Here is a 21,598-nt window from a genome sequence, read left to right on the forward strand (position 1 = left end):
AGCTTATCCCCGGGCTAGTATTAGTATTCGTAATAATACTAGAACTTCATAAGGTTTAGTAATAATTTAATTAGTACTATAATTTTTAAACCTTTTTATCTCTAAAGTAATAGTATTTTATTTTTATAATTAACTACTATACTAACTCTTTTATATTACTATTTACTTAAAAAGAGGTCTTACTTATCGCTACGTTCGATAATAATAGCTTGAATTACTATTAGGATATTTCTTATTATTAGTCTTATAATACTATATTTATATACTAATATTACTTAGTTATCCGCTAGTCTAATTATTATAAGTTCTTATATTTCTACCCGGGGTATATAATATCTTTTAATAAAAGTAAAGTTAATAATATTAATAATAAATTCGCTATTTAAAAAGATATTTAAAATACATACATTCTTAATAATAGTATTAATATACCTTAGATTAGTTAATATACTATCCTTAGGACCGTTTATAATATCTTTAAAAAATACTTTATTATTACCCCTTAATTTCTATTTATTTATTATATTAACTTTTATAATAAAGCTAATATAATATTAGGGCTCCTTTATATCGAATACTTATATTTTAAGGTCTAACCTGCCTTATTCTTTTAGTCTTCTCGCTTTAACTAAGTCTATTTATATTAAGAAGGCTACCTTAGCTCTAGTTATTAGACTAATTTATAAGAGCTATAGTATTATTATATTAATAATAATATCCTTTAAGGTCTTTTTAATACTAAACAGCTTAACGTTATACTCGGTTATGCCCTTAATAAATAATAAGGTCCTAGGGCGTTTATTTATTTTAGCTTTAGCTCTAGTACGATTTTAATAATTATTAATATAATATATATTACGACCTAATATGCATAATAAGGTTAGGGCCTCGCCCCACAGGACCTACGGCGGCTACTATACTATATATATAAAAGTACGAATTTAGAATAACTCCTCTTAAAATAAAAGAACTATAAATAAGTTATATAACTACGATTATATAATAAAATAAGGAACGGACGCTCGTAAATAAATAGAACGGACGATTATAAATAAATAAGACGGACGACCGTTTAATAAACTATTAAATAATAATAAATAAAAATATTATAAAGGATATATTTAAGAACGAGACTTATATATAATATAAACTTAAGCTAAGCTTAAAAATAAACTTCTATAACTTCTTTAATAATTAACTTAGTATTGAATTTTATAATCGCTTTTAACTATTTTTATTAAGAACCTTTTTTAATAAAATTACGATTAATTACTAAAACCTTACTTATTTTATAACTTATAAATATAGCTTTAAAAAAGCTATTTATAATTATAATATTATTTATTTAATACTCGTAGCCTTAACTTTTATTAATATATTTACTATAACTAGCTAGCTATAATACTTTAATTACTCTTATTTAGTAAGTTTATTTTATAAGACATTAACTAAATAGTATAAATATATTAACTATTAATAATAATAAAATAGCTATACTTACTATTTAATAGTTATATAATATAATAATTAAATTTAAAAATAAGAATAAGTAACTTTACGCTTAGTTTATAATACCCCGACCCCCTTTAATACTTAGAATTAAGTACTCTAAACTAGAACTTTATAATAGGTCCCCGGATACTTTCTAAGGATTCCTTACTTAAACTAGGGCCTACTTATATTATTATAAGACCTCTTTTATTACTAAAATAAATAAGGTTTATTATATAGCTTTATTTTTTTAAAAAAATAGCCTTACTTAGTTCGAACTTTTTATAAAAAACTATTTTAAAAACGAACGTAATATTTAAAATAAAAATACTAAAAAGATCTTCAATAATTATAACAAGTTTAAAAAAAAACTTAAAAAGACTTTTAATAACTTTAATAAAGAACGAATTATTAAATAAAAGCTTATAACTTTTATATAAAAAGGGTTAGTTAATAAATATATATTTAAATTTAGATAGATTATTTCTAAGCTTAATTAAAATAATAATACGCTTATAATAGCTTTTTATTATAACTTAAAAAAAGAAGTTAAAAATAACTTCTCTTAATAAAAACGACTAAATAAGCTTTATAATTGTATTAATATAATAATTAAAATTAATAATTAACTCTACGAACGACGTTTTAAATAAAAAGGATAGAATACTTAAAATAACCGAGCTAAACTTAATAATAAATATAAATATAAACTAATAACTATTACGATAGGGTATTATAGCGGATTAATAAATCTTAATATTATTAAAAAAAAATAACCTTATTAAAAAAAGGACTTTAAGTATTATAATTATAATAAACTAGGATATATAGCTAGAAACTACTAATAACCTAAGTATATTTAATACTAACTTGTTTTAAAAAAGCGAGCTAATATAATAAATAAAAAAGTCCTTTATAAATAACTCTTATAAACGGCTTATTATAATAATAATTATTTTATTTATTAAAATAATAAAAAATAAATAAGATAGTATTTAAAGCGATTTAAAAATAAAGGACGATCCGGATATAATACTATACTATTTATTAAAACCTTAGTAATAATAATAAAATAAAATATCTTTTTATTAACCCTATACTTTTAAAAAAAAAATATTAAATATGTTATTACGCTCTTTTAGATTTATAAAAATATAAAAAAGAAAGTTAAAACAGACCCCGTTATAAAAAATATACTTTACTTTTTTAAAAAACGAATTAAATAAAGACTCCTAGTTAATATAAAGGAGTAACTTTTTAAATTTAAAAAAAAAGGCCCCGATACTAAAGAAATTATAAATAGCCTTATCTATATAGTATAACGAAATTATATAAACTAAAAATAATTTACTAAGTTTAAAAAAAGACTTAATTTAAATAAAATCCTAACTAAGTCTATTTATATAATATAAAAAATAAATAATAATAAAGAATTTATTTATAAAGTTAAAAAGTAGCTTAAAAACCTCTCATACGAAAATAAAATCGAAGTACTTAAAAAACTAATTTTTAATTTCGGAGTTATAAAAGAAAAGAAAATTAATTTTAATTTTAAAAAAGAAAATATTAAAATAAGAACTAGTTCCTTTTATTTTAATAAAATAGAATTATTTTATAATTCGAACGAACTTCGTAATATTACTTAACGACGTATTTAAATAAAAATTAATTATAAAGTACTATTGAGCGTTAATAATACTAGTTTTAAAAAAGACGATAACGAACTACGGTATAAATATATTTATTTATTTAAAAATAACTAAACTATTTAGTTTTATAAAACTAAAAAACGTAAAAAAGTTATAATAACCCCCTATATAAATAAAAACTACTCTTTATTTAACCCTAAAGACCCCTTTTATAAAGAATTATTTTAAGTAAAATACTTAAATAATAAATACTTTTAGCACCTCGTATATAAACAAAATAGTCGCTTCTATTTATAAAAATATAATAATAAGCTTATTAAAAATATCTATATAAAAAACTAACTACTTAGCTAAATACTACTAAGCTTTAATAACGATAATAAAATAATATTTAGCTTAGATCCTAGCTTTTTTATAAAATACTTTAATAGTAAGTATATAAAATAAAAAGATTATAAATATAACTAATACTAAGTCTATTATATTAAAAAAGCTAAAGCTTCAAAAGAATAATAAAAACTACGCGAATAAGGTACTTAATAAAAAAAGTATATAATAAAAAACTAAAAAAGCTAATTATAAAAAGAATAATAAAAAGTAAAAATAGAAAAAAAGTTCTTATATATAATTAAATAACGTAACGACGTATATTTACGAGTTAACCTCGATATTTATAAATAAGGATTAAATATTATTATTAATAATAATATATAAAAAACCTATATCTTACTAAGAGTAGTAAATAAACTTAATTTATTATAAGTATAAAAGGATAACTTATATTAATTATAAATAATAAAAAGAGAACGAGTTAACTATAACTATAAATATATTAATTAAAAGACCGCATACCTCTTAATATATATTAATAATTAATAAGAATAACTATAGTATAATATTATAAAAATTAAAAATATTAATATTATTTTAGAAATCTCGTAATTACGAAAGTATAACTTATAAATAAATTAAACTACTAACTAGGTCCTTTAAAAAATTTAGTTACTAAATAACTTAAAAAAGAAAAAGGTTTAAATAGATTCCTAAGAACTCTTGAAAAACGAAAATAAATATAATATATAGCTTTTATTAAAATAGTAAAAAGCTCTAAGAAATTTATAACTAATACTAATAATTAAGAATTATAACGACTCTAAACTATACTTAAAGAGTATTAGATATATATAAAACTTTTTATAAAACCTAAAAATATAGAATTATTAAAACATAGTAACTAAGATATAAAAATCGAACTTAAAAAAAAGATATAACCCGAGTTCTATTTAATATACTTAATAAATTAAAAAAGATAAGAGTACTTGAATAAATATATTAATAAGAAACTCGAAAAGGGATATATTTGATTATTAAATTCTCTTACTAAATTCCCCTTATTTTTTATACTAAAAAAGGGTAAAAAATCAAAACCTATTATTAATTATAAAAAACTTAACGAAATTATAAAAAAGAATTCCCCCCGACGGAGCAATCCGCTAGGGCTGTATTATATATTACGTATTAAAAAAAACTAAGTATAATACGCTCTATACCTAATTACTAACTAAAATAGTAATTAACTAACTCGACTATTATCTCTTTTTTATTAATAGCTCTTAACCTTTTATTACGTAATTCTAATTACTTATAAAGCGAGCTTTATTTACTTTAATATATATAGGACCTCTTAATACTAGCCCGCATAAATAACTAGGTCTAATATAATTTATTTTTTTATATAAGTATTATTATTACTTAAGGGGTCCTATAAGAGCTATTTAAGGCGCTAGTTTATTACCCTAACTTTATATACCTCTAGCCCGTTTATTATAATTATTATAACTAAGCCGGCGTTAATATACTAAATTTTAATATTTATATTAGCCCAGCTATTTATAATGTTCGTACTATTACCTAGCCGAATTCCGTATTATTAAAAAGTATTTTATTAATTCTCAGGTATACTTACGTTAGCTACGATAGCTATAGCGTCGAGCTAGTTAAAGAGGGCGCCTAGCCCGAGAGGGGTAGACTTATTAATAAATATCTTTAGCTTATTAATTACTAATTATATATTAAGAATAGAGTAGGTTCTCGTTAAAGTAATAGTTTTTATATTAATAAGTTTATTTAGTAAATTTATATAGTAAATGTATTTAGTAGATTTATTTAGTAGATTTATTTAGTAGATTTATTTAATAGATTTATTTAGTTTAAATAGAGAATAGCTTTGGGCGATGTTAGAAGTAATAAGGATAAAAGAAATCTTTACGAGCTCTAAGTAATAGATATTAGCTTATTTAGCCCTTTTTTTAAAAACCTCTATATTACTATTAAAGTTTAGAACCTCTATAGTTAAGGGCCGCTTTTAACTATTATAGCCGACTATTATAGCTAATTATTATAGTTAATTTTTATTATTAACCTTTTTAGCCAGCGCCGCTATATAAAAAGTAGCTTACTTATCCTAAATTAAATAGTAGTTTTTATATTAAAATTACTATATTATATTAAGCGCGTACTTAGGATATATTATATATATTATATAGTTAAAAAGTATACTATATCGTATAATTTCTTTTAAAAGCGTAATCTTATTAAGGTCGATCTTTTATACTTATAAAGCTAGAAAAAAACTACTATATAAAAAATAATTACTACCCCTTATTACTTATTACTAAGCTTAGAAATCTATTTTATAAAACTAACTAGTTTATTATTATAGACTTTAAAAAAGTATTTAACTAAATTTAAATTAAAAAAAGAGATAAGTAAAAAATAATATTCTAAACTCGTAAAGGACTCTTTAAGTATCTCGTTATACCCTTCGGACTTATTAATACTTTAATAACTTTTTAAATAATAGTTAACTACGTACTCTAAGAGTATATTAATATTTTTATTATTATTTATATTAATGATATGTTTATTTTCTTTCTTAACCTCGAAATATATAAGAAATATATTTATATAGTATTTTAAAAACTCTAAGACGCTAAGCTATATACTAAACCTTTTAAATATAGATTTTATATATAAAAAATAAACTTCTTTAAATATACTATTATATTAAAATAAATTTATATATAAATATTGAAAATAAAAGTAATTAGGGACTAGCTTATATTATAAAATATTAAAAATATATAAAGATTCTTAAGATTTATTAATTTTTATTAACGATTTTTTAAAAATTATATTAATATAGTTAAACTTTTTAATAACTTAATATAAAAGAATACCCCTTTTATTTAAGATCCTAAGTATAAAGAAGTATTTATTAAAATTAAGAATATAGTCGTTTTTAAATTAGTTATTATAATCCTAGACCCCTAAAAACTTTTTAAAATCGAGACTAACGCTTTAAACTTCGCTATAAGAGCGGTCCTAGGATAATAAAATAAATAGAAAAAGCTTCATTTATATTATTTTTATTTTAAAACATTTTATAAAGTAAAATTAAATTAGTAAATTTATAATAAAGAACTAATAATAATTATCGAAGTATTTTAAAAATAGAGACTATAGTTATTTAAAGCTAAATACGAAATTATAGTTTATATAAATTATAAGAACTTTATAAACTTTATAATAAATAAAAACCTAAATAAACGATAAGTTAAATAAAGCGAATTCTTATTTAAATATAATTTTTAAATTATTTATTAAAAAGGTTTAGAAAATAATAAAATAAACGCTTTTAATAAAAAACCTAATTATAAAATCGCGGTCCCTAAAAAAATATAAGTTATTTTTAAGTAAAAGAAGGACGGTAGCTTTATATTAATTACGAAGCTTTTTATAATGGCTAAAAAGATTAATATTAACCTAATTAAAAAAATAACCCCTAAACTTATTATAGAAATTTATAATACCTTAGTATATAGTTACTAAGGAGTTATTAAAACTTAAAAACGGATTTATTAATATTATAATAAATCCGCTATATATATTAAAATTATAAAAATAATTAAGGACTATGCGACTTATAAAAAAAATAAAGATAGTTTAAATAAGCCCTATAACGAGCTATAACTACTATAATTATTAATAAAAATATAGTAATTAATTATATAAAACTTTATTATTAAATTACTAAAGTTTAAAGAACTATTTATTAAAATATAATATAATAATATCTTAGTTATAATCGATCGGCTTACTAAGTTCGTATATTTTATTTTTTATGAAGAATTAAGTACTATAAAAGACCTAGTATATATATTTATTAAGATTATACTCCCGAACTATAGTTTACTAAAAGAAATTATCCTAAATAAAAATAAGCTATTTATTTTAAAGTTTTAGAAATCTCTAATTTTATAACTTAGTATAAACTATAAACTATTAATATTATTTTATTTATAAACCGATAGATAAATAAAAAAGATTAATTAGATCTTTAAAATATATTTTTATTATTATATAAACTATAACTAGGATAATTAGGTAGTACTTTTATTAATAACCTAGTTCGTATATAATAATATAATTAGTAAAAATATAAAAGAATCTCCGTTTTATTTTAATTATAGATTCTAGTTAATAGTATATAAAGAGGTATAATAAGGACTATAAGCTATAAAAGCTATAATAAATATAAATAAATTTAAAGAGATTTATAAATAAGCCTCTCTAAACCTCGAGTTTATATAATAGTATATAAAAAAATATATAAATAAATTAAAAATTAGAAAACTATTTTTAAAAAAGGGGGATAGTACTTATTTCCTTTATTATAATATTAAAACGAAATAACTAAGTAATAAGTTGAATTATAAAAAACTTAGACTTTTTAAAATTATTAAAAAAGTCTTATTAGTTAATTATAAATTAAAATTATTAAATATAATATAATACTATTCCGTTTTTTATATCTTATTATTTAAACTTATATTAAAAAGTTTATATATAAAAGATTATATTATTATTAAACTAAATTAATTAGAGTACGAAGTTAAATAAATTATTAACTATAAAAATAAAAGTAAAATATAAGAATTCCTTATTAAATAAAAAAACTATAAATATAAAGAAAATATATAAGAACTTATTATAAACCTTTAAAACTCTTAATAATTTCTTAAAAAATACTAAAATTAAAATTAAATCTAAAACTCTTAGTTATTATAGCGTTCTAATTAATAATCTTAAAAATATTATTAACTTATATTTTATAAGCTATTAAGGAAGTATTTTCGGAGTCCTTAGGAAACTCCTCTAATATAACTTAACTCTTTTTAAATACTATTCGCTTTTAAGAACGAAAACGCTCTAACTTAGATAATAACTTATTTAATTTAGCTTAGGCTTATAAATAAGCCTTAGCCTTTTTTTATAACTCTATAGCCCTCTTTTAAAACTATAACTCTTTTATTTCTTTTTTATAATTAAAATAATTAAACTCTATTATTAATTAATTAACTATACTTAGTTAGTTAAGACTTGTAAATAAAGACGTAATATTTATAAGTATAGATAGTATTAGCGGATATATTATATAAAATACTTAAATAATAATATATTTTATAAACCTCGGAATTAAAAAGAACTAAATAACGGACCCCTTATGAGCGATAATTTAAATAAAGTATTATTTTTATATTTTTATTAAAAAAGTAAATAATATATAATAATTTATAATAAAACGTAGCTATTAGAAATTTCGATTTTTTAATTCGACTTAATATCGTATTAATATATTTTAAAAGAATATTTAATAATTCTTTAACTTAAGAATAGACGACTTATTTATAGGCCTAGAGGACTAGACTTTTAAAAAGAGAAGTTAATATTATAACCTAATATATATAATAAGATTAGGGCCTCGCCTTATAAGACTTATAATAACTATTATACTATATATATAAAAGTACGGATTTAAAATAACTCCTCTCGAAATAAAAGAACTATAAATAAATTATATAACTATAATTATATAATAAAATAAAAAACGGATACTTATAAATAAATAAAATAAACGATCGTAAATAAGTAAGACAGACGACTATTTGATAAACCGTTAGATAATAATAAATAAGGATATTATAAAAAATATATTTAAAAACGAGACTTATATATAGTATAGATTTAAGCCGGGCTTAAGAATAAACTTCTATAGCTTTTTTAATAATTAACTTAATATTAGATTTTACGATTACTTTTAGCTATTTTTATTAAAACCCCCTTTTAATAAGACTATAATTAATTACCAAAGCCTTACTTATTTTATAACTTATAAATATAGTTTTAGGGAGGCTATTTATAATTATAATACTATTTATTTAGTACTTATAGCCTTAACTTTTATTAATATACTTATTATAACTAGCTAGCTATAATAATATAGCGTTACTTATTCCCTCTATTTCCCTTTCGAGCCTTTAGTTTTACTATTTTTACTAAGGCCTTTTTTTAAAGCGCGTTTATTAACGTATTATATTTCCCTTATTAAATATATAGCTTCTCTTACGTATTTTTAAAGTATTTCCTTATCCTCTTTTTTTATAGCTTATCGTACTTCTTTAGAAGGGCGTCCTCTTTTATCTTTATAAGTATTTAGATAAGACTCCTTTTATATCCTTTTTATTATATATATTTTATTATTAATCTCTTAGACTATAATATTATATCCTAAAATATTATTATAATAGTTCTTAAAAATATTATATCGTAGTATAATAACGTACTTATATTACTTAGCTATTTATATTTTATAAGGATAGTACTAGTAAAAGGGCTTAATACGATATTTAAAATAGAGTCCCTTATAGTTTATTAATTAGTTTTTTTTAATTTGCGTATTATTAATAAGGGAAGTAAAATATAGTTAGAAATAGCTAGCTTAGTTTTTAATTTTTTATATCTTTTTTTTAAATACTTAGTTTTATACTCTTATTAATTAGCTTTATTCTTTATTTACGTAGCTAAGTTCTAAGGTTTAGGATATTTTAGGCTAATATATCCTTACTTATAGTAATTAAAGTATTAAAGTATATTAGTATTTCGTAGGGGTTTACTAGCTATTTATATAAGCGTTTATAATTATTTATCCTTATTTTTTTACTATTTAATATTTTATATTATTAAATTATATATTACTTTTCGTATTAGTTCTGCGTTCTAATCGTTATGCTATTTAAATTTTTTAATAAGCTTATAAAGAGGGTTCTCTTTTTTAACGTCTAATTTATTATTAATATTAAGCTATTTTTAAATTAGGTCTATATATAGCTCGATAATTATTTTTAGATCGGTAAAGGTATAGTTATATAGAACCCCGTATTTATTAAGTTATTTTTTATAAAAAAGCCTATTTAATACTCTTTATTAAAAAAGGATATTTTTCTTATTATTAGGAATAGTAATAAAGACTTGTTATGTAAATATATTTTAGTAAGCCTCTAATAGGTATTTTTAAATCTTTAATACCCTATATAAAAAGGTAGAGAGAGTTTCTTTATTATGTTTTATAAATAGTAACGCCTCTTATATTACCTTAGTGTTTTTTACTACTCTATTTAAGTCTTTAAAGCGCTTTTAAAAAGCTTTTTTAATTTTAAATTAGTTATATCGGTCTTCCTTATTTTAAATACTAAACTAATCCTTTATACTACGATAAAGCCCGGTTTTAAAAATATAAATCCTCTACTTATTTTTTTAATAAGGTAGTTTACTCTTAGCTTATCTATTTAAGCTTTTATTAAGTTAAGATACTTTTTTATAAATATACCTCGGTTATAACTAATAAAAGTTATACTTTAAGAGCTAGGGAAGATATTTATAATAATAAGTAGTTTTATATAAGTAGTAATAGTCTTAGTAAGTGCTTATATATCTTAGGATACTTATTCAATAGGGGTGTTTAGGGTAGATATAAAAGGGCTTAACTAGTTAAATAATAATAAAGTAGGGTTACTTACTTTTAATTCGGAGAATTATTACGTTAAGCGTAAAACGTTAAGAGAGTTAAATAATATAGATTAAATAATCGTAAATTTTACTATACCTTTTACTTTAAGCATATTAAATATTAATATAAAAAGTTTTAATAGGCGTAATATATTAGTATATTACCCTAGACTTTTCTTAAGGGCTTTCTTAACGAAATCTGCTTTACGAATATAGTTATAATATTATATATAAAGTATAAAAAAGAAAAGAATTATAAATTATTTTATAATAAATAGCGTTACGATAGTATCCGTTATACATTAATTTAAAAAGAAAATATAGTATTAAATTAAAAAGTCTATCTCGTAGGGCGTTATTATACTATAATTTAAAGATAAAAAAAAGAGAAAACTCTCCTCTTTTAGGGGGTTATTAAGGCTTATTATAGTACTATAGTTTATAGTAATATATATATCGCTCGGGCTATCCTAAGCTCTTTTTTTTCTATATTACTCCGTAACTTATAAATTAAATAATACTACTACCTAGTTTTTTAAATTTGGTATAATTATAAAGTTGGAAAGTCCTTTATAATATCCTTATTAAAAATAGATTAAGGAAGCTATAATTTAGTCTTTTAAAAGAAAGTATAATTTTTACTAAGTCCGAAAACTTATTTTTAGTAAAAAGTACTTACTAAATTACTTTAATAGAATATTTGCTTTTTTATAAATATAGTATAAGTAATGTTATTAGCCTTTGCTCTAGCTATTAAAAATTAGGCTTTTTTAAAAACCGGGAGTTATAATTTATAATATTAGTATCTTATTAGGGCCTTATTAGAGCTTAGTAAGGGTAAAAATTCTCTAAGTCCGTAGATCGTTAGGTAATAAAAATTACGTTTTCCTAAGATCGTACGCAGTAACTATAGGAGATATTTTCTATTAATAATATCGGTCTATATAGCTATTTACGCTCGTATTATTAAGTAATATCAAGGTAGATATAGCTCTTTTTAACTTATATCCGCCTTTTCTTATTATTTTATTAAAGTAATTTTAAGTTAATTTTACTAATTAATATTATAATAAGAGAGGTCTTTTATTCTAAATATTATTATTTTTTAAATAGTATTTAAGTAGGATCGCAGTTCCCTTAGGTATTTTACTAATTACTTCTTCTTAGTAATAACTCTTTTTTAGGATTTATTAAGAATATCGTTACTAAACTTTTCTATATACCGCTCTTATTAAGCTCTCTAACTTCCTTATCTAGCCTCTTTAATATAGTTTTTTTTTTATAAAGTATATTTTCGTTCTCTATATTAATATAAAAAGGGCTTCTTAATAAGGATTTTTATAATATATAATAATTATTATAAAAAGGGAGGGTGTTTTATATATATATTAATTTTTTTAAGTCCTTTTACTAAATATAAACTTAGTTATTTAAAGTCTAGTCTTAGTTATTTTTTTAATACGTTATATATTCGTAGAAAGGGATATAATATTATATTTATATTATAATAAAAATGTTATTATTCTTTTAGTAAAGAGGCTTTTTATCCCTCTTTTAGCGTTTATATAACGAGGTAATATTCGCTTATTAAATAAGAAATAAATAACTATAATTATATATAATAAAATAGTTTACTTTAGAGGGGCCTAAGGGCGTTAGAAAATTACTTTTACGATCCGTCTCTAGGTATTATTAAAAAGTAGTAGTAATTATGCTTGTTTTCTTTAAGTATAAAGTGCCCTCTGGCACGGTGCTAAATGTGGCTCTATGGATTATATAATGATATATAGTGTGGGTGTGGGTGGTGGTACTAGCTTCTCAGTCCTCTGACCATGCGGTGCTCGGCTGGACGTGGTTTAACAAACTTGGAAATCGGGAGATGTATAGAAACTGCGACATCATTAGCATCGTAGGCGGAGGTGGACATGACCATGGTGAGAGTTTCAATAAAAGACCGGAGATATTTGAAGCGAACGTGAGTAATGGATGCAGGACGGTGGATTCGAGAGACGTCATGATTCCGAATCCGGGGCCGGATGTAGAAGTCAACAATTCCGATGCTGTGCTGCCGATTGGTGAGCGCGAATCCGGGCCGGGGGCGACAGCGGGGTCCGATTCGGGGCTAGGATCGGGGAACGGGGGCAGTGGAGGCGGCGGTGGTAGTGGTAGGGGAGGAATCTACAAGCCCGGAAATGACTGGCCTGCAGACTTCAACCCGAATTGCGGCAGAGTTGTGGCCGATGAATAGGTACCTGGCCTGATTTGCACATGCTTTCTAGTCATTTGTGTATGTTTATATTGGGACATTTGGACGATTGGCTTTCTTGCAGGCCTGGTTTTGCTAAGACGTTGATTTACCTTCGCGTCGGCACTGCTATTAATTAGTTGAAGAAACAAGTGAAGAAAGGAGATTTTGGCACCAAAAGATTGCGGCTTAATCAACGATCCGCCCAAAGCAACAAGATGCGTGTATCTCATCGCTGTCGGGAACCAAAAGGGTGAATGGCAAAAGGTTGAGGTCGTACCCGGGTTCGAACCGGGGTTGCCGGAAAGGTTCGATTTTGATGTTATCAAAATCCGGAGTGATAACCACTACACTATACAACCCTTGATGGAGGACCTGGGCACCTTCTGCGGCATTTGTAGGGTGTACGTGGAGCGGTCGCGCGAAAATGGGGCGCCCCGTTGGTGGTGGCGGTGGTGGCTGATGGAGAGGGGATCATTGGCAAGGGCACCTGACCAATGGACGTTGGCATAGCTTCAATGATGACTCATCACAATTTCCACATGCGCCACAACCCAGCACCCTCAATGTTCCCCTTCTCTCCTGACTGATGATCTGCTGGCTGTTCTATTCGCCCCATCGACTCAGTTTTCTCCCACGACGGCGTGGAGATCTTGATCGACTGGTGATGTTAATGATGTGTTTCAGATCCCTGGCGACTCTCCATGCGAGAAATAACGATTTACGAATGACGCCTTGAGCTTGACCGGATACGTGAGCAAATCCGACAAGGCAATCTCGGGGCGTTTAACATGAACTCCGGTAGATGCCCCGCCGCTACAAGTTTCTGTGGGGAACATCAATAACAGTCCGACGGTATGCCCTTCTACATGGCATGTAATCGCGATATGTGAAGATGATGGCTCGAGGGATATCAAACCTTACGGATCACAAGATGTGTGCAGTAACGTTGGTTCCCCGCAAGGTACTTGTGAATGCAACCCCCGCATTTTACCCCAGATGTTGTTGAACTTCTGGCGCGTAGTGACTTTCTGGGGATCTCCGAAGCCGTGAACTCTCGCCGTTGCACTCCCGGCCCGCAACCTCCCCCGGCGCCGGTTGTGGTGGAGTCAAAGGTGTACCCCGTGAACACTATGAAATACCCGAAAAGATCTCAGCCAGAAGTGTCATGACGAGACGGAGCTTCCAATTCCACGACTCAGCATCGATCAACTCCAAAGACCCGCTTACTGAATCTGTGTCTCACCAGTTGCAACATGATGAGGGTAGGTCCCGCTCAGGATTCTCGAAATGGTAACGTGCTCATGACTCCTAGGTCTTCTCATCACTGTCAGCTCTGCCATGGGTCGCTATATTCGCACAGCCATGCCTTGCCACGGTAGCCGACATCCCTGGTGTGTTTGGGTCAGTGCCACTTGTATCCGCGTCTCCCGTGGGTGATATCTCATCATACCTCAAGAGCCGGCCAAGTGACTTCGTTCATCCCGGTATCTGGCATACGCACGAGGATCTAGAGCGCATCCGCAATGGGATACTCGAAGACAAAGATCCTTGGGCGTCAACCTATGCGGTTTTCAGCAAGGACAGCTACAGCTTGTCAACCTATGAGATGAAGGGACCAAAGCCGGTCATCTCGCGTGGCAGCGTCAGCAACTACACGTCTTTCGCCTCCGACGCCCGAGCCGCATGGCAGAATGCCCTGATGTGGTACATCACCAAAGATGACGCCCATTGGAACCGCAGCACGACCATTTTGGATAGCTGGGGGTCTACGTTAGTCGACATTATCGGCACGGACCGGTCCCTCCTCATTGGCTTGGATGGCGATCTCTTCGTAAATGCCGCGGAGATCATGCGCTGGGAGGGGAACTGGACCGAGTCTGGAGCACGCTGGCAAGGCGGATCTGGCTTCAGCATCCAGCTCTACTGGCTATTCTCACGCCAGTCTATCCCGATTGGTCAGGCAAACTACGGAATGGCTAGTATTAAGGCGCTCTTGAGCTTTGCTGTCTATCTCGACGATGTTACTCTCTACAATTATGCCATCAATGAGTATTTGAACAACCCCTGTGCGGGGCTCTACTCCTTCTTCGACCCCGAGACGGGCCAAAGCTCGGAGTCCGGCCGCGACCAGAGTAAGTCACCCTCAATTCTTCGACGAAAAAGATGACTGCTGATCGTCAAAGGCCATGCAATGTCCGGCTTAGGCTGGATCGCTCAGGCTGCGCGGGTAGCCCAGAGTCAAGGTTCCGACCTCTACAGTCAAGGCGACAACCTGCTTCTGAAAGGTGCAGAGTATACGGCCAAGTTCAACCTGAATGAGACCGTTTCATATGATCCAAAGTGGTATAGGTGCGAAGCAGTTCTTGTCAATGGGCCTTGGGCAATCATCTCCCAGGACAAGCGAGGTGTAACGGCTACGAATCCAATGTGGGATATTCTGTACTACCAGTATGTTGTAAAAAGACAGCTCGAAGCGCCTTGGATCACAAAAGCTAAGCAAGCTGTTGGAGCTGAGAGCCGTTTGACGAGCAATGATCATCCTAGCTGGGGTGGGTTGATATGGGCTTATTGACCTATCTAGGATATGTCACATGTTGGAATATACATACTCAACGTAGCAATCAAAGCAAGACAGATACAGTATAGTCAACGTTGATGAGATCGTTGCCTTGACAAGGAAGATTCGTTCTTCAGAACCATGTATTTTGGCAAGGTTATCGTAGGCCTTGTGCGGACACGCGTCTTCCATAGAATGGAGCCAGACAGTCAAAAGTGGCAAAATGTAGAACGAAGGTAGATGAACACATCTTATGGTATATATGGGAGTGACAATAGAATATAGACAAGAATTATATGCCGTCGGAAGGACAGTATGAGCAATCGAAGAGACAATGGAATGGAAACTAATGAAGGTGGCTACCAAGGTGGCAGAAAAACGTGAGGGATGCAGATCAGTGCCAAGCCGAAGTTCCCAGAAAGAGAGCAACTGGCTCCGATCCTACTCCAATCTGTAAAGAAGGGTACCAAATCCTAGCTGGTCGTAACCGCCGCTGGTTGTGCCGTAGTCGCCGCCACCTCCCTCGGCACCACCGGCTTCTTCAACCACGTGGTCGCGCATTTGCTCGGTCCAAGAAGCATTGAGCCCCTTGATGACACCGTAGTGATTGTAGAGCAGCTCCCAGATGGGTCGAAGACCGCCACGTCCAGATTCGCTGATATTCACAGCCGTGCCGTGACTGTTGGTAAAGTTGGTAAAGGGGACATCAAATCCGAGGTTGTACTTGGCGGCGTACTCCGACCTTGGTCTCGTGTTAGTATTCATCTCATGTTACTGTGGTAGACCTTACTTACCCTGCCAAAATTATGTTGTCGAGGTACGAAAACAAGTCATCACCCTGGTTGTAAGACTGTTGCGCAAAAACGCCCAAGAAAGCAAAGTCCAGCAGAGCATGCCCTTGGTCACGACCAGCCTCCTGGCCTTGACCAAGGACCTTGCCAGACCCTTCCTCTTCATGCAATTCCCAGATAGCAATCTTGATGGCGCCATTGCCAGCACCGTTTTTAAAGTAGTTGACTGCCTCATTGTACATAGTCTTGTTGTCTGACAAGATTCCGATAGCCTGCATGGTGCACATATTGGCCAAGTCCCAGTTGGCCCAGTAATGGTCGATGGATGCGCCATTGTGGTTGACAAGGAAGTTGTGGTTCATGGGGTAGAAGACTCTCTGCAACATGTCGGTCATCGCAGACAAGCCGTCCCATCCCTTCCACTCACGCAAGATCTCGGCTGCGTTGGCGAGCTGGAAGCCATAGATACCGGAAGCCAGGAACTTGTCGGAAGAGCCATTGATGTAGACGAGCGAGTCACTCCAAGCATCAAGAATGCGAGCCGACGCGTTGGCGTGTGCCTCGTCGCCGGTGATCTTCCATACAATGGCATTGGTGTAGGCGGCGTGGGCATCGCGGTAGAGAGACGGATAGTTTTCGGGGTTACATTCGCGACCTGCGCCGCCACGGCACACCGTTTCCTTGGGATTGGGGGTGTAAGCAGAGTTTGCGCGTGTCTTGAGTTTGCTCCAGCCGATCGTCCATGGCTCCTTCTGGGCGTTGACGAGGCCGGTGATGCGGTCAAAGTCTTTGGCAGTGTGAAGTAGGCCAGGGTGTTTAAAGGTTGATCGGGAAGAATTGGAGCAGAGGGCGTTTGCCTCTGGAGCCCATAAAGAAGCCCCCAAAAGGATGACGAGATGACTGGAAATGGAAGTGAACTTCATGTTGTCGATAATTGGGGCCTGAGACCAGCCCAAACTCTTTCGTGAACAAGAATCCAAAGAACTGAAGGTGCGATAGCCAAGATAATCCTAGAAACCCAAGTGATGGCTACGTAAACCGTTGGGTTATATAACCTAGCTGCTCAATCACGAATAAGAATGGACCCATTCTCAGGACTTATTTCGATATCTGATATGAATTTACTGCCCATTTCTAGCGCCCGGGACTTATCCCGACCATAGTGGCAGTATGTACTTTACTAAGGTAAAAGAACTGGAATGTGATAAAGAACACATCAAGTTTTCGTCGGCCCCTTTCCAGGTAGGGCCCGACTGATCCTTGCATGCCGAGAACGAGATTTAAGGGGTGTGTCAGCTGAGACCCAAGGTCTATTGTGTGGAGTTGAACAGAGTGCCGAGCAGCCTAGTTGCAGATCCATGTGGCTGTCAACGCCATTGACGACCGGGGTCGTACGCCGGAAGCTACCCCGGACAAAATATCCACCGTATAACAGACACCGAAAAGACAACTGCGACAGTCTACATGAACATTCAATCGAGTAGATGCGTTGTGTTAGATGACTCACTCCACCCGCTAGAACTCTCAAGAATGCATGAAAATTATACAAGATATTATAGCGCTAAGTCTAAATTTGCAGCTTTACCAGATGAAAGAGTTCATCACGATTGGAGTCTTAGTTACGGGATTTGGAAAACCTTAACCCATCAAGAGCTTGTCTTGAGAACGTGGCAATGCAAAGCGTCTTAGACAGCTGGTGTTCATAAGTGTTATGAGAAAACGCGCGTGTTTAATTGAGTCTACCTGATAGTGGTATGATGAATCGAAGATAACCAAGGAAATCATGAGGAAATATCTAGTACTGGTACAAGCCAGACCCAAGAAGAGCAGAAGGTGCCAAATGAGCTGCCGCCGAGTTCAAAGTCCCAAACTTTTCCAAGACTGCCGAAAGAGTGTTGTGAGCCGGCTGGAGGCCACCGTCTACCCATCCACCAAGGAACGAAGTGCAGTCACTGTTGATCAGGACCCGCGAAGTCTGGGTCTGGTTGATTCTCTCCCAATCATAGAAGAGAGACTCAATGCTAACATCCTGGCACGGGAATCCCAGAGAGAAGGCACCGTATGAGTAGCAGCGCTTATACCCATACAAACAAATTAAATATAAGGTTCGTATTTAATTATTTAGCTCATTTCTCGCGCTATATTTAATTATTTAATAATTAATTAATAGATTTAACTAATTTCCCAATCGGGAATTAAATAAAGCTATTATAAAAGTCCTTATAGTACTAACTTATAGACTTTATCTCGATTAGCTTTTTTAATTAAAAAATTAACCTCTTATTTCTATAGTACTACTATAAAGCTAGTTTTTAAGATATTAAACCTCCTCTAGCGTAGAGGATCTTATTAATAATTATTATAAGGTTAAAATTAACTTTATAAAGCTAAATATCCTTTCGTAATTTATTACTATTATAAGGATTATAAAAATATTAAGCATAAGCTTACTTAATGTTAAATAAGTTAGCTAATAATTAATCTATTATTAAATTAAGTTAAGGACTAGCTAAGGGATAATTTATAAGTAATATTAATTAAGCTTAAGTACGTAGTTAATTACTATATTTATTATTTAAAATATTAATTATTATTAATATTATAAGTCTTTTATAATACTTTTTAGAATCGTAAGGGTATTAAAAATAGCTTATAATTATTATAATAAAGGAAGAGGACTTAAATAACGAGGAGGAGGAGGACTTACTATCTCGTTTATATACTATTTTTATTAATAATCGTAAAGTCCCTTTTTTATATTAAATAACTAATAACTCTACTTAAGTATATCCTACTTCTTTTTTAACTATTTTAATCCTTACTTAGAGTAAAAAATAATTATTATAATATAAAATAGAGAGTTATTTAACTTAGTATAATACTTATTAAGGACTTACTAAGTATTAATAATTAATAGTTAGAAGTATTCTCGCGAGTTAAAATTATTATTAAAAAGTAGCTCTACCCGCTCTCTAGGTATATACTTAGACTAAATATAATAAGGGATATTACTTAAAGTTAGAGGTTAAAAAAGAGGTTAAAATATAAATTAATAACGAGCTAATTATTAACGAGGTAGTATTATTTATATTAATTACGATTATAATACTAAGATTTAAAAAGCCGTAAGATCTATCTCTTTTTTAAAAAGTTTATTATATAACTTTTTTTATTTTTTAAGACGGTTAATAAGGTACTTAAGACTTATTATTATTTTTTATAAACGGCTATAACCGTCTCTTTTACCCTAGCCTTAGTATTTTATTATTTAAAAATAAAATAGCTTAAGTACTACCTTTAGCTTAGTTAATAATTACTAGTCGTTATTATTAAGAACTTCCTTAATAAGGATCCATTACTTTAGATTTTTATAAGCTCGACTAGTTATTAAAAAAATATAAATTTACTTTTTCTTTTATAAAGAGCGTTATATTATAAAATATATCGAATTCTATTTTATATTATTATTAAGTATTAATATAAGCTCTTATAATAACTCCTTAAAGAGAGTAAATATATTATTCTCGTTAGTCTTATTACTAACCTCGAAAAAGGCCTTATATTATTAAAATAACGAGCGAATAAATTTAATAACGTTCTAAAGCTTACTAATAGGGCCCCTTATATATTAAAAATTAAGATCTTTTTAAAGTTACTTAGTATTAATTAATATATCTAATTCTTACTTAAATACCTCTTTATTATTATTAAATAAAAAGGCCCTATTAACGAGGTTAAGAATATAACTATAGTACCTTATCCTCTAGTTAAAAATATTTTCTTAAGTATAAGTATAAGATAATATAAGATATAAGTAACCTAAATAAGTATTATTATTTAAAGTATTATTATAAATAACTACTCCGACTTAGTTACTTAATTCCTAGTCGTTTATTACTAATTTTATAATCTAAGTAATATTAGCCCTATTATAAGTATTATACTATTATTATAAAATAATAAGGTATTATATTTATTACTTAGTATAGTTTAGAAAATAAATAAAGATAGTAATAATAATATTCCGCGTTAGCGAGGTTTATAAATCGAATAATAAGTAGACTTTTATTATTAACCTCCGGATCTCTACCCTAATTATATCTTTCTTCTTAACAAAGATCCTACTTAGCTCCTTTCTTATATTTCTATATAATAATAAAAATTCGTTAGTAATATTATAATTTAATTAATAAAGGAGGGCCCGGAGGTAAGGATTATAGAAAGTTATAAATAGGCTATTATTATTAATAATATACCTAATTACTAATTCTTTAATTCTCGTTACTTAGTCCTTTATAATAGTACTAAAAATAAGTTTCTATCTCTTTAATATAAAGTCGTACTTAGAGGATTTTAATAAATATAATAACTCGCTAAAGCTTAAATTTATTACTTAGTATTTTAACTTTAAATAAGCCGTTACTAAGCTCGTAGCTATTATTTTAAAATAAATAATAATACCTATTTCGTTATAATAATAATAAAACTAAAAAACTTTACCTCGAATATTTCTATTATAAATCTCTTAAGCAAAGACCCCCTCTAAATAAATCTATAACTTCCTTAGCCTTATGCCCTTTTATAATATTAAATTATTATTAATAAAAGTCCTCCCTTTTTAAATTACTTTTAAAAAGGCGAGGAGGCTATTATAATTATTAAAATCGGTTAATAATACGAGGCTAGTATTAGTTAGGGTCTATAGTTACGAAATAATTTAAAATAGTAGCTATATACTAAAGATTATATAACTTATTATTAATTAATTAATTATAATATAGCGAATTAATTAATATATAATTTAATTAATATTAATAATAATTATAATAGTTATAAAAGGTTAGAAGTAGTAATACGTAACTTCGTTAGTTTTATTAATATTAAAAAAAGGGGGCACTAGAGGTTTTTTAAATTCTTAAATATAATAAGATACTAAATTTAGGGCTCTATAATA

General features: G+C 28.7%; 4 protein-coding genes and 1 non-coding gene across 5 annotated transcripts; 3 read left to right on the top strand and 2 right to left on the bottom strand.

Annotated features, from left to right (window-relative positions):
• Positions 1-4,510: 4,510 nt before the first annotated feature.
• Positions 4,511-4,672, top strand: CLUP02_07323 (uncharacterized protein; the record flags this gene model as incomplete). Its single annotated transcript, XM_049286318.1, has 1 exon — positions 4,511-4,672. A coding segment is annotated over one exon (162 nt), but the record flags the coding sequence as incomplete, so codon positions are not given.
• Positions 4,673-12,927: 8,255 nt separating this feature from the next.
• On the top strand, positions 12,928-13,296 carry CLUP02_07324 (uncharacterized protein; the record flags this gene model as incomplete). Its single annotated transcript, XM_049286319.1, has 2 exons — positions 12,928-13,144; positions 13,175-13,296. 2 exons carry the CDS (start codon positions 12,928-12,930, stop codon positions 13,294-13,296), a joined length of 339 nt encoding a protein of 112 aa, XP_049143462.1.
• Positions 13,297-13,564: 268 nt separating this feature from the next.
• CLUP02_tRNA145 lies at positions 13,565-13,655 on the bottom strand. Its single transcript has one exon. It is a non-coding gene; the product is annotated as a tRNA-Gln (tRNA).
• An 894-nt stretch (positions 13,656-14,549) lies between these two features.
• On the top strand, positions 14,550-15,868 carry CLUP02_07325 (uncharacterized protein; the record flags this gene model as incomplete). Its single annotated transcript, XM_049286320.1, has 3 exons — positions 14,550-14,558; positions 14,609-15,428; positions 15,480-15,868. The coding sequence occupies 3 exons, from the start codon at positions 14,550-14,552 to the stop codon at positions 15,866-15,868; spliced, it is 1,218 nt and encodes a 405-aa protein (XP_049143463.1).
• A 426-nt stretch (positions 15,869-16,294) lies between these two features.
• On the bottom strand, positions 16,295-17,567 carry CLUP02_07326 (uncharacterized protein; the record flags this gene model as incomplete). Its single annotated transcript, XM_049286321.1, has 2 exons — positions 16,295-16,595; positions 16,648-17,567. 2 exons carry the CDS (start codon positions 17,565-17,567, stop codon positions 16,295-16,297), a joined length of 1,221 nt encoding a protein of 406 aa, XP_049143464.1.
• Between the last annotated feature and the right edge of the window lie 4,031 nt (positions 17,568-21,598).

Source organism: Colletotrichum lupini, chromosome 4 (assembly GCF_023278565.1).
Source record: "Colletotrichum lupini chromosome 4, complete sequence".
NCBI classification, from domain to species: domain Eukaryota; kingdom Fungi; phylum Ascomycota; class Sordariomycetes; order Glomerellales; family Glomerellaceae; genus Colletotrichum; species Colletotrichum lupini.